Source organism: Acyrthosiphon pisum, chromosome A3 (genome assembly GCF_005508785.2).
Source record: "Acyrthosiphon pisum isolate AL4f chromosome A3, pea_aphid_22Mar2018_4r6ur, whole genome shotgun sequence".
Classification (NCBI taxonomy): domain Eukaryota; kingdom Metazoa; phylum Arthropoda; class Insecta; order Hemiptera; family Aphididae; genus Acyrthosiphon; species Acyrthosiphon pisum.
Window position 1 is genome coordinate 4,492,487 of NC_042496.1, and position 14,776 is coordinate 4,507,262.

Below are 14,776 nucleotides of genomic sequence, written 5' to 3' on the forward strand. Positions count from 1 at the left end.
AAGGTCATATTTTGAAAAGCTTGAATCTTATTCAGGTTTGAATTTTTAGCATTTCCCCATAGCTGCAATCCGTATGTCCAAATGGGTTTTAATAAGGTTTTATACAAGAGAAGTTTGATATAAATCGGGGTTCTATAAATATCAATAAAATTTTATTTGTTGGGCTAAAAAGTGTGAAAAATTAATGCTAGTCTCCTGATATTATATTGTTACAATATCAGGTTAAAAATATTAAAAATACATAGTCACAATTATTTTTTACGAGCATATAAATTTATCAAATTTAAAATTTAATAATTAGTTTGTAGTTAAAAATTTATAAAATGTTCAACTTTTATCGCTAAGGTTTGAAAATTTAAAATAAGATTCTACGTAAATAGGTTATTTAAAAATTACTTTATTTACAATATCATCAAATATACTAAGTAATATCATAGGCTGATGTAATACCACCTTTGCTCAGAATCGTTTTTCTTATACACATACATTATACAATGATATAATAATATGATTGAATTCAAATTTCACACTATCTATTAAATTGACCCACTGCCCGCCTTTTTTTTCCTCTTTAAACTGGTTGTACTTACTAAGAACATTTCTATTACTTTCTTGACAAAATATTGTTGCGCATTTTATACATTTAAATACTAATTGGTTCATTTCACTTAATGTTCTTGATTCTAACTGCATACTAATAATGTTTAAAAATTCCTGAAAATATAAATAATTAAATAAATAGATCACAAAATATAAAATATATTACATAATATTATGATTTAACTTTAACAAGAACCAATTTCAAGAAAATCGTGATTTTGAGTAATGGATTGTAGATGTAAATATTAATACATACATATCAAAATTAATTATAGTATACTCTAATGCAAAAGTTTTAATAAATTTAATAAGGTTTTTAATAAAAAGTTTATTTTACTTTTAAATAAAAGAAGGTAGACGGAACTCAATCAATGTCGCTTCCCACATTAGTTTATTACCAGTGTTAGTAAAACCAACAATTTTTCCCAGCAGAATCAAATAATTTACTCAAGCCCAAAACACCATTCCCAAGTCATAATTTGGCTTGGATCCAAACATTCAAACTTGTCACACACACATTCTCTCCCTATTTCAAAATTCAAACAGGGGTCCTCAAGGAAACGATCTGTCTCCAAACCTTTACAGCATATTCACCTCAGACATACCGAATATGAAATAAAATTATAATTGCCTCATAGTATACGCAGATAAAACAATAATATTAATTGAACATAGTGATAACATTATTGCATTTTATAACCATCAACCATAGATATAGAAAAAATAAGGCATCCAATTGGAAAATTAAAATTACAGATGATAAATCCTTCCACCTTAAGTAGAGAAATGTCACCTGTCCTTCACTTTGAGGAACAGAAATTCCAGTTGAAACCCAAATTAAATATTTTGGCCTAATTTTAGATATAAGTCTCACTTGGGGTTCTCATTTAAAATCAACAAGAAAAAAACTACACTTCATCCACCCTATCCTTAAATCAAATTTTTCCTTCCATAATAAAATAACTATTTACAAATCAATGTTAAGGCCCATTTAGGCTTATGGTACAGATATGAGGTTGTGCCAAACCATCACAAACAAAAACAATTCAGGAATTTCAATCCATTATCTTCTGTTTACTAACCTCTGCCCTTTGGTATGTTTCCAATAACTCATTCAGCACTCTACAAAGACCTTGATATTGAAACCATCCACACAGCTGTATTTAACCACTACAACAAATTCCACACCCAACTAGCCACTCATACTAACTCTATACTTTATAGCCCCCCCCCCCCCCATTAGTTAAAAATACACTGGTGCAGGGATGGATTTATTAAATCCTTAACTATAATGCTATGTCTTCAGGGTTCTGTCACTGGATAGTCTGCCTCTTCATACTACAGGTAAATTATTTTTCTTATATTATATTTGCTTATAGTACATATGCTACAGATTTGTAAAATTAATAAAAATAAGTAAAACAAGTATAAAACAAAAAATACGAGACATAATATTATTATACTATCTACTTCACAAAAACTAAAAATTAGTAAATATAAAGAATCATCATTAAATACACATAATTTGAAAGTCTACTATTGAAAATTGTTTAATAATTTAGCTTACTTTTGCATCATCATCACTCATTGTATATATTCTTTGATTTAGGTTTTTTCGTATAGTCATAAAGTTTAATTGTAATTTAATCGGATCAAAGCCAATTTTGACACAACTTTCAATGGAATCTCGGCTCCAGGTAGCAATCAAATTACCATCAACAGAATTTCTTTCTTTTAATTCTCTATAGATACAAAATTAATAAGTTATTGTTAAAAACATTATTTTTTTTTTTTAGTTTTCAGTTTTATAATATTAATTTATAATTCTCTACATAATATATTGTAAATATATAGAAATAAATATAAAATTATTACCTAACTAAATATGAGTATAGTATGCAGTCTGCCAATGTTTTGTGTTCTATTATAGCTATCCCCTATAGGCATCATTATAGTTATCATATTATATTGTTTATTATTTAAAACACTTGATAAATTTTCTCTTTATATCCTTAGGCGCAACTAGAGGCCAAACACTTGGGAGTGCTAAAATTATGTAGAGAAAACAGCCCCACACCCCCAAATAACATACTTCAATTTTATATTTACTATGCACCGTAAGCACATAAGGACACTAATATTTAAGCAAATCAACAGTAAATACATAAGGTATATTATATTATTCAGGTGATAAAAATAGTAACCTGGAAGTATAAGCAGATAAAAATGTGGTCAAGTGGGTACCGCTTTGCTGTACAGTAGTTGTTAAGCATGCCGTAATAAATGTGTTATATTTGAATTCAATTTGAAAAATGTTGTCATGGCTATAAATAGTTCATAAAGAGTCAAAATTGTTTGAAGAATTTACGATGTATAGATAATACTAATATAAATATTTGGTGAACATTTCAAGAGTCTACGGTTATTAATTTTGGAAATACAACAAAATCTAAAAAATCGATTTATGAGAATTCGATTTACCACTGAATATCGAATATCTTAACAATTATAAGTTCAAACACTCATAAAAAATGAATGATCCGTTTGAGTATACGTTTTTTTTTTATAGATAGAAAAACTTATGTGAAATCTTTTATTAACATTTTTAATCTTGGCTATGAAAAGAAAAACTTATATAAAGTTCTAACTGAAATTTTTTTTTTAAATCTTCGAAATGTTGATGAATTTTAAACTCTAATATTTTATATACCTATAATCATTACAAACAATAATTTGTTTCTGCTAAAAACGAAGAAATAAAAAAAAAAACCTTATGTAAAGCAAAAAAATACTATTTTTCACATGATTTTTCAATTTTCGGTGTTTTTGAACTGAGAGTGCTAAATTAAAGTTTGAGGGTGCTGAAGCACCTCCAAGCACCTCCCCTAGTTGGGTCTATGTTTATATCTCTTAGTTAATGTTATAAAAATCAATGTTAGGGTTAAGTCTAAGGTGCCGTTGAGATAAGTTTCGCACAGTTGAACATTATTTTTTCCACTTTTAGAAAATGATAGATTTTAATTAATCATTACATTATATAATTCTACAAAATTATGTTTTTTATTAATATCATTATGAGCCATTTATATAATTATATATTTATACAGCCATATATGTTTTATTTTAAGTCTAGAGGTAGAGTATATGAAGACAAAAAAAAAATAGGTGGAAGAGGGGTCAAGGTTAAGTTGGGTACATAATATATATAACACATACAAATATAAAATACTATATTTTCTACAGGGGTTGAGATAAATTGAAGGTAGTTATCCTCAGCTAAACTCTTATGATTCAAAATATACATGACATTTTAAATAAAAACTTAATTTTTTCCAAAAGAATTTTTTTATTTATATATATATTATATAATATAGGTACACATTAGTTTTGATGAATGTAGAAAATCTATCATTTTTTCCATCTAATCTGCCATATATTCGAGTTGGTGATAGTGAATCAAAATTAACGGTAGTAATGACTTAGATACAGAATAAATCAACATGAAAAGTTGACATACTAAAATAAATTAACAAGTAAAGCCAATGCTTGATGATCGGAACTGAAAACAAATTTAATATATAGCAACTTCAAGATTGCTAGATTCCATTGCAAATGTTTTTATTTGTTTAATCTATGTTTAATCTGGTAATAGCTGCTTTGTATTTTTATTATAGCGACATTCACTTACCCGCTTCTTTTATGATTATAATTTTTTTTTTTTTTGAACTTAAGCCCGGCGATCAATGCCATTAGTTATTATGGGGGTTATGAACTGTGGATGGTAAGGTTGGTACGGTAAGGTGTTGTTACGGTAGGTTAGCAGACCATAATTATTTGTTTTGTGTAAAATCACTGAATTTATTAAAATATATATTGTAGATCAGTAGTCCACATACTAAACTTATATTATTATTATTATGGTAGACCGCATACTGGGAGATAAGCCAATTATATAAATTATTTTTTAATATTAAGTAATAACATGGATTATAAATACTATAGATTGCTTTCAGGTTTGTATTTAAAATTGACAAAAAATGGATTTGGTCGTTAAGAAGTGCTGTTGTCGACGACAATGTTTCATAATTGTGTGAACAATCTATAGTATTTATAATCAATGGTAATAATAATTATGTTTTTATATGTTATACTATAGGTATATTATATTACATGCTTATGGCAACCAAGTTGGTTGTTAATATTATAATCAAATGATAAATAATAAAAAAAACTATTATTTAAATAAAATATTTTATAACTGACCTTTCAGTTAAACATAATAAAATATTGGAATATTCGCTTGTTTTTATATCAATAGTTTGAACTCGCCAATAGTTTTCTAAAAAAACAAAATATATATTTATTACTTACAAACTGATCATAGAGACATCAGTTACATACAAAATTAGAAACTTAAATTATTAGTAAAAATATGTATAATTAAATATCATATATAAGAAATATCAGTTTAAAAAAATAAAAACTTTGAACATGAACATATTTTTGGACAAAATACTTATTTTTTTTTTTTTAAATGGTTCAGTGGCGTATTTATGTTACCCTAAGGGCGGGTATGCTAAATTATACGAGAACAATAATTATACAAATAGAATTACTAATGTATAATAATATTATGATAATTAACATGTTACTTAGTTTAACCAATTTCAAAACTAGCTGACCTGATAATTTTAAAGGTTCATCATTTTTGTTTAAGGTGTAACATTCTGGCTTTGAGTCAACAGTTACTTTTTGATCAACTATTTTAGGCTCTATATCCATTTCCAATTGAGATTCATTACATAATATTATACCCTCCTTTTGATCAGTAAGATCATTAGATTTTGAATTACTGTTTTCAATCATTTGTTCTACCTGTAATAATAAAATAAAGAAATAACTTAATTGCATTATGTATATGATATAAACATTTAAAAATAATATTTGTACAGGGACTTCTTTGGAAAATGATTCATTATCTGACTGCTGTTTGATACCCAAAATATCTTGAACATAACTTCCAGCATGACTATGTAACCAGTTATCTTCTCCAAACATTTCCCGTACGTTTTCAATTTTTTTTTTGGTAGACAAATGTTCTGACTTCAGAATTTCTAAAAATATATAACAAATAAATTGGACTATATACAGAAAATATTTCAATATTTAAGGAACCTTTGTTTAATGTTGTTGGTAGCACAGGAGTTTGAATAATGCAACTTTTTTCCCATTCATGGTCTTCAATAACGGGAGACCTTATTTTTTTGGCTTTAACACTCGCTATAAAATTTGCAAATGAATGATGTTATAATAAAGTTAGAATTAAATTTATTAACTCATGTTTTTTTTTTATAAATTAATAATTTACTAGGAGGCTGTTGATAATGTAAAAATGACAAATCTAATGATCTGGAAGACTGTCCAACAAATTGTTTTTCTGATTTTGAAAGTAGCCGATTGTCAAGTTCAAACTGTAACAGCAAATAGTTAAAAAATAAAAAACAGACATTTTAATTTATAATCATATTTTTTAATTACTTACAAGTTCAACAGCTGCATTTTCATGAAGATATCCACATGTTATTTCTCTATGGTTCCTTATATAAGTTACAGGATTATAATTTAAATTTAAATATTTTAAAAAAGCCATATCACCCACTGCTGATATTGATTCATGATGCACAATCATGTTATTTGACAAATCTAATACTTTTAAATTTGTCAATTTAGATAAACCTAGGAATGAATAAAAGTAAATTAATTGATAAGAAATACAAATTTCTATTTATTTTAAATACATCAAAAAAAAGTATTAAGGGTGTCGGTACCGGTTATTCCAATTTTTCAAAATTGTATACTTCCTTAATTTTAATACTTTTCCACTAATCTACAGCTGGATACCTATTTAGGGGGGGGGGATGAATACGGTGTAGTGTATCAACGAAAATGACTTTACAGGAAAAACACTGACGTCCTAGAACAGTCAAATTTCGATAATTTTTTTTTTTTATTTAAAAGAAGAGAACATTGTTCAGGTAGGATCAAAGGGTGAATTTCCATCTTACTTTTAATGGTAGAAAAATATGTTTGAGAAAGAACAAATATTGTGCATTATTCAAAAGCATATTTTAGCTTCTATAATTATAATTTTGAAAATCGGGCTTTGATCCAAACTGCCAAATGTTCTCTTCTTTTAAATAAAATAAGAATTAACAAAATAAGACTATTCTACAGGGCGTGAAAGTTTTTTTTTGGAAGACAAGTTTTTGTATCAAAAAATGTACGGACTACGACGCCCTTAAGATAAACAAAAATGTATAAAAGAAATAAAATTCAGTTTCATAAAACAATTTATCAATATGCCAAATAATAGTTTATTAAGTTTGGAATAGGTACAAGATGTTATCTACCATTGATCCCAGCAAACTACATTATTAACAGTGTTTTATGATGCATTAATTAAGACAAATTTAATTATTTTGGTAATTTAGTTTTAGTATGAAAACTAGTATTATATAATAGGGCCAGCAAATGGATGAATATGATAAAAGTCTGGGTTGCATATAGTACAAAATCTGGTAAAATACAATACAGAAAATATTATATGTTAAGATAAGCTTAAAATAAGTTTTTATAGTTAATATGCATTTCTATGGCAATAAATAAAGTGTTACACAAAATCTGTTAGAAAAAACCAGAGCAGGCTTTTGTATTTTTTTCTCTACATGGAAAATCTATGAATATTGTTAATATTATTATGTTTTAGGACTCTCGTCCATTTATATTAATTAAATAAATAAATAAATATATAATTTTGCTAATAATAACCATGACAACAAAAACTTTGGTTAGAAAAAACCAGAAATAAAAATAAAATATCCAGTCCAAAAACATATTCATGTAAAAAAAGTTTTATCCAGCCTAAAAACATATCTATGTTAGTATATTCCAAAATTATACAGCGCCAATAGCAAGCAATACAATTTTATATAATAATATAAAAATCAAAAGCTAATACTTCCAGTACAGGAAAAATTGTTTTACATTCTTTAAATGCATCATAAATAGGTATAATACACTAAGAGACTGTAATCACAATATCACTTTAGACAGAAAATATAAAAAAAAATTCACTATAAAACTGGTAAATGATTGGATTACACCTTGTACTAATACTATTATAATTGAGACTCACAAATTAAAATATTATATCATATTCAAATTATGTGATTTGTATAATCTTCACATTTCAAAAATGTATTCAAATACATTAAAGTATTATAAAAATAGAAGTATAAAGTATTATAAGTGTACAGAAATAAAAAAAAAAATAAAACTATATAAAGTATATGAGTGAACCTTTGATCCACATTTTATGTTTTTTTTTTTTGCAAAATCTACATTTAACTAATAATTTATAAATAGTAAAAATAGAAAAAATTTACATTTATACATAGTTACCTGTTAAATTGTTTATGCAATTATAACTCAATATTAACACAGTTAAATTTCTAGCTCCATAATCACTTAATATTGGTACTTGAGTCAGTCTGTTAATGCTTAAATTTAAAATGTCTAAACATTCTAGTTTTTCAATATTTTCAACTTCAGTTAGTAAGTTTCTAGGCGCTTCTAAGTATGTAAGATATGGTGCTAGTAATATTGACCTATCTAAAGCTTCAAGATGGCTGCCCCTAAGTGCTAAATATTTTAGGTTAGTCCATTTTCTATTTAACAACAGGGCTAAGGATTTTAATGAACCATGTATAATAAGAACTTCAATTTTTTCGTAATTCAAACCTATCAAACATTCTATATCTATATCATAAAGTTCTAAATAAACTAGATTATGAAAAGGGGATAATTTAATAGAATGATTGAGATCAAAGTTTGATGATTTGAGTAATTTTAACTTAGAGACTTTTTTTAGAATTTCAGATAAATAGTGATGATTTAAAATATGATCATTGTGTAGTGATGATAATACTCTTGTGTTAATAGTGTGGAGAATCTCTGTATTAAGTGTTAATTTTTCATGACCAGTAACAAAGTATTCTCCTCTATGTTTTAACTGTTGAATCAGCTTATTAACGGCTTCCATTACTGAAAATAAAAGTATTCAAAAATATTTATATTCATAAATTATTCAATACTTCAAAATTTAAAAAAAAATGTTAAAAAACCATTATTATAAATAAAAATTGTTAAAATATTACCAATTAACAATGCATATATTATAAACTACAGACATTTTTTTTTTTTTTACATTCTAGTTAAAATGTAATGATTAAATACTATAAAATACCATTCTATTTAATTTATGTATTTTGTAAGCATTTAATGTATTATGGTGAAATTGCATAGGTGTGCGCACAGGGGCTGGTGGCAGTGCCTGGACAACCCCAGATATTTTTGTAAATGGTGCCTTAAAATGTATGAGTCCCAGAGCATATATTTTAACTGATGTTACTAGAATAAAATAAAATTTTTTCTAAAATATGTAGTAAAAAATAAATCATGTTTCGTGATAAAAATAAATAATAAAACGTAAGATATTTTAAATTTGCGTGGAATATTTTATTATGAATATAACAGCTATAGATTTTGATTACAAAAGTACAAATATTAAATAAATATAGCAATTATCTTAGAAATAGATATCAGATCTAAGGGGATATATAATTTGGTACTTACTAGTAATTATATACCAGTATGATACCACTGATTAATTATGTATATGTGATATGTCTTGTTAAGAGAGGGCCCAAAAATATTGTAGGTACCCTCCCAAAATTCAGGTTTACACACGCCTATGTGTAAGTATGTTCATGTAATAGTGTATCGGGATAATGTTGGGCATTCTTTTTTTTTTTTTTTCGTTTTGAACCGACAGCGCCACGGGAAATGCTTTCGCAATACTTCCGCGAAAATGTTGGGCATTCTACATTCTACAAATTTTACTTCCCTTTTTGTATATGTTAAATTGCATATGTTCACCAAATATTAATTATTGGTTGAATATTTAATATCCAAACATTTTTAGAAAAATTGGCTGCATTAAACATAAAATGAAAAATACTCAAAAATTTACTAAAATCCTCAATCATTATAAATAATAATGAAAATATTTATTGTTTTACAAATAGTAGTGCTACAAGCATTTCTAAGTTCAATTAATGAAATAATCTGAATCATTAAATATTTATATAGTGTTTGAGACAAAAATATTATCAATTGAGTGTCGTAGATTATAACAATAACCTTGAGGTAATAATTATTTATGTATAATATCAATAAATTAAAAACTGTATAAAAACAAATGGACAAAAATATTAATACCTATAATATACATGTAGGTTTCTTTCTGAATCTAATGAAACTTGGAGAGATTATGAATAATTGTTTTTGAGATGAACGCAATAAAATGTTTTTTTTTTTTTTAAGATTGACTAAACAATGTAACAAAATCACACAGTCATTTTTAATTATAATAATTTAACTTAGGTACCTACTGACATTTAATAAATATATAACATATACCTAAAACTATAGGTACCTACTAAAAAGAAATAATTATTTATATTAATACAATGTTTACTGTTGTTTGGACAAACGGTCATTCATCTGTAACTATGTGCTTGAGACAACATTTCATATTGGATTTAAATTAATCAGACCAAGTGTATTAAAACTGATATAATTTAATTATTTATCTTATGTTTAGAAGAAACTATTTATGGATCTAAGTCTGATACCTAATAAGTGTATAGTATGTATTTTCTGAAATTTAAAATAATACTATAGTAACCAAAAAAACTATAAAATATGAACATAATATTATATTATTATACTCTTTTAAGTTTTAAATATAGGTAATAGGTACCAATATAAGTAAATTTATATTGGTATTTAATAACAGTTATTTTGACTATTTTCTATAAAATGTAATTTTATAACAGACATCAAAAAACCTACTTAAAAATGTTCACATATTTCTTTGCCCAGGTAAGAATCGTTTAAAAACAATATTTAATAAATCTGAGTATTTATAAATTATAATTATACTAACTTCATTATTAAAAGGTAATGATGTATATCATATAATCTAATAATAAATCTCACATAAGAAAAAAATATGAAAATTAAATTAACAATAACAAAACAAACAAAATATGGTACATACTCACAAACTGATCCCATTAACAACAAAGAGTTTTAGTTTTTGAGAGCTTAGCTGGTCACTAGATCTTTATAATATGATTAATTCATTTAATTCATTAGTGGTACAAAAATCAATTTACATATAATTAAAAGTGTACTATCATGTTAACGAAGAGTTAATTAATAACTCACAATTGTTAAACTAATACCTAATTGCAATGAAAATAAAAGAAACATAATTTCTGATAATTGCAATAATTAATTTAATAGTTTGTAAAGGTATGTGTTAATGTATATTATACTGAACAGCAACACTACAAAAATGATTTGATTAACAATTGAATTAAAAATAAAAAGTTCAAAGCCTCAAAGGTTGAAAACTGATAAGATAATAACACATAGAAATGATAAGAGACAGGTGTTGTATCACGGCGGCGCATACCTAGGTTCTTATTTTTTAGTACAATGTATATTATCACAGAATTAATTATTATTATAATATATAATTTACGTCTATTATCATAGAACAATAACAATGATGATAGTGATACACCTTGTATGGATATATACATATGGATATCTGTGACCATTTGACGTCTCATTTCACTATTTTGAATTTTCACTTGATAATGACTAGGCTATAAAGTATCAAGTATCTAGTCTAGAGTATATAATATACTATTAAATATACTATATAAAACAGACAGTAATTAATTACTTATTATTTATAAGTTTTTAGTTTTGTAAATTAGTAAATAGTTATAAAATATTACCTGTGAACAGAGGTATCTCATAATAAATTATATTATTCATGGTGTTCATATTTTACTATACCTAAGTCATTAATGGAAATTTAAAATTGTATTTTTACAAGTCTAATTAACTGTAACAATTGTTACACATTATTAAAGGTAATATTAAGTATCTTAACAGTCTAAATCATGACCACAATCACCATTCCTTGGATTCCTATAACATTCACAGTAACACCTATGATAGGTGGTTTCATTGGAGGTATTTTTGTTCGCAAAAACATCAAAGGATGGTACGAGGTAATCATAAATTGCATTTTTAATATTTTAATTGATACAGAAGATTAAGTATAATATATATCTGTTTTAGACATTGAATCGGCCATCCTGGAGGCCTCCAAATTATATGTTTGGTCCAGTTTGGACTACTTTGTATTTAGGAATGGGATATGCCTCATACATGGTATACCGTAGTGGAGGTGGATTTTTTGGTAAGATTATGCCTATTGCCTAATGATAATATAAAAGCTTAAGGGCCTGTTTTACAATCATAGTTTAAACCTCGGTTAAGCCTAACCCACTGATTTTACCAGCCGAATTCGGTGGTTTAACCTTAGTTCAACGATTGTAATACGGGCACTAAGTTGTGTCAATGACAATTTTTAAATTAAAGGTGCAGCAAAAATTCCTTTGGCATTATACGCATCACAATTGGTATTGAATTGGGCATGGTCACCTTTGTTCTTTGAGTTTCATCAGTTAAAATGGGTATACTCATTAAATATAATTAATAACTGTTGTATAATTTTTAACTACTCTAACAAATTATTGTTTTTTTTTCCAGAGTTTAGTTGAAATTTGTGTATTGTGGACAAACGTAGCTGGTTGCATTGTAACATTTTATCAAATAAACAAAGTGGCTAGTTATCTTATGATTCCGTACTTAGGTTGGTTGTCGTTAGCAACAGCATTGACATATAACATATATAAAAATAACCCCGAAATATTAGACAAAGTTAATGATGAATAATTTTATTTGTATTACAATGAGTTTGTATAATCTTATTTTTATTATTAAAATTTAAATTGTCATCATATGGGTAAATGGTTCTATAAATATATTATGTTAAAATCTGTTATTTATTTTTATATTGTAATATAATTATTAAAAAGTCACAGCGCGTTCAATACCAAAACTACCTACGTGAATAAAAAAGGTTGTGTTTAGGTTAGTATTAGAGGTAATTTAGAGCTGAACATCTGTTAACATTTTCAAGATAATGTGATTGATAATATAAATTATATTTATGACAGCAGAAACAGCGAGTAATGAGTTGTATTTTGGGGTCTCTAGTTGAAGTATTAGTGCATATGACAATCTGGAATAATTACTTGGTGAAAATTTAAAGTATCTACAGTTATTAGTTTTTGAGTGACCTAAACTCTCCCAGTTCAATTTACCTATGTTTACCTGAACAAAATATGTTAGCTCACCCGGATAAACATTATGTTTACCTGAAGGAAATGTGTAAACTCTCACAATTTGTTTTAAATGTTTTTGCTACACTATGAATTAACTTTGGGCTTCAGCATCATCATCAACCTCAAAAACAATAAACACTTGTAAAGATTTTAAAACTGACGTGTAAAAATGTAATGTTACAATAAACAAAATAAAATAAGTAAAAACTATTATATCAACAATAAAGAAAAAAATAATAGACTATAAAGAACAACAAATAGCTGATAGGTAGGTATATTAAGTTTTCAAAATCTGTTATAGTTATAATATAATATGTTTAGTTCGTATTAAATCAGTAAATATATTTTTTACAACATTCATTGATTATAATACAGTGTAAAATTGTCTTATATATTGGCCGTATCCTATATCAGATTATTATTATGTGTATGTCTAATATCACAGCAGTGGATAATTCGTCCAAAGCCAAGATTGAAGATACAGTCCGCTAACGAAATAATGTTACAGGTGTTTGACGATCTCCGACAAAATCCCCCTAAAAGGTTTCAAAACAATGATCTCACCAGTTTAAAACTGCATCGACGATATAAATCGTTACCCGACAAAGCACTGAAGTTAATTTCCGAAGGCGAGGCCGTTCAGATCGATTTGCAGTCATCAACCATTTTGATGATACAAGTTTTCAGCGATCTACGTGAAAATTGTCTGATATGGCGGTCAGCATTAGTGATGTCCTGAGTTCAAAAGCTCAAAGATTATGTAAATCTATGCCCGATATGGCATTCCTAATAAATTCCGGAGTTGATGCGATGCCGGCCACGGAAATTACCGTTTTGCCGGAATCACCCTATGCGGAAACAACTAACAGTGCAGTAATGACACCCGTCGACACAGAACTTATCGACATCGACACGATGTTGTCCGTCTCGTCAACTTTCCCACTAGTTAAGCCGGTTGAGTTTAGGTCAATACAGAGCATGGCACCACAGTTAATTGGGGATGCCGAGTCGAAAATTGGTTTGACAAAATCTTTGGACCTGGAGACCGCCAGTTTACAGGAAATAGTATCCCTTTGTGGCCTTGGGGATGCTGCAGAAATGGAAGCTACAGTAGACGCCGATCACTATGGAGCCGGGTGAAGAGATTCGCTCGGCCAATGGTTTGCTGCGGTGCTAACCGTGACATAGATCATTAAGTAAATAGTTTTGTAAGAAGTGTTTGAGCATCAGTTTGAAAGTTAGTTTAGTTTGCCCACTCAACTTTATCACACCCGTGTAGTACGTCAGTTAGTTCCGAGTTCGCTCCGCGCATTTGTGCCCGGCTGGACGCCATTATTCTGTTCGCCGGACAATAGTTTAAATCCGTGCTTTCAATTGTTTGCGTTCGCTCGTTCGTTGTTTACTTGTTTGCAGCCGTTAGGGCAGGTTTTTCCTCTCGTATTTCGTGCTCAGTGCCTGCTGACGGCTATTTGCCTTGTTTTGTGCCACGTCGCGATCGTGTGTTTTCGCTCATATTATATCCGTTAGTCAATGATCAACAGTATCTGTTACCCTGCTGCGCTCCGATACCTCCTTTAATCGCTTAAGATTAGCCATAGTCACTGCAGTGGTCAGAATTCTAGCCCTGTACCTACCAAAAGAAATTATGTCTATGTAAAAAATATTGCTATAAAACCGTAATCGTATATACATTAAGGGGACTGCAGCAGTTGAAAAAAAAGTGACTTTTAGACCAATAAGCTAGACAAAACTGGAAGAATTTGGTTTGACAGATTTTAATT

The 14,776-nt window shown here is 27.5% G+C and overlaps 2 protein-coding genes across 6 annotated transcripts in view; one reads left to right on the forward strand and one right to left on the reverse strand.

Annotated features, from left to right (window-relative positions):
• Positions 1-11,092, reverse strand: part of LOC100159371 — an 18,380-nt gene extending 7,288 nt beyond the window's left edge. For 3 of the 5 annotated variants that reach the window (XM_029491728.1, XM_029491730.1, XM_029491727.1), the window contains exons 1-10: positions 10,788-11,059; positions 8,062-8,703; positions 6,143-6,336; positions 5,969-6,071; positions 5,776-5,880; positions 5,551-5,714; positions 5,283-5,475; positions 4,864-4,939; positions 2,168-2,342; positions 591-714 (exon numbers count right to left, since the gene is read on the reverse strand). In XM_029491728.1, the coding sequence (XP_029347588.1) occupies positions 591-714; positions 2,168-2,342; positions 4,864-4,939; positions 5,283-5,475; positions 5,551-5,714; positions 5,776-5,880; positions 5,969-6,071; positions 6,143-6,336; positions 8,062-8,703; positions 10,788-10,800 (1,789 nt within the window). In that variant the 5' untranslated portion in view covers positions 10,801-11,059. Of the gene's footprint in view, positions 1-590; positions 715-2,167; positions 2,343-4,863; positions 4,940-5,282; positions 5,476-5,550; positions 5,715-5,775; positions 5,881-5,968; positions 6,072-6,142; positions 6,337-8,061; positions 8,704-10,783 lie in introns of all 5 variants that reach the window. The other 2 variants (XM_008188125.3, XM_029491729.1) reach the window with 2 other exon arrangements.
• A 290-nt stretch (positions 11,093-11,382) lies between these two features.
• Positions 11,383-12,829, forward strand: LOC100163461 (translocator protein-like). The gene is given in 4 exon segments (NM_001162104.1): positions 11,383-11,813; positions 11,884-12,004; positions 12,187-12,281; positions 12,358-12,829. Coding segments are annotated over 4 exon segments (513 nt in total). The 5' UTR covers positions 11,383-11,702; the 3' UTR covers positions 12,544-12,829.
• The last annotated feature ends 1,947 nt before the right edge of the window (positions 12,830-14,776 follow it).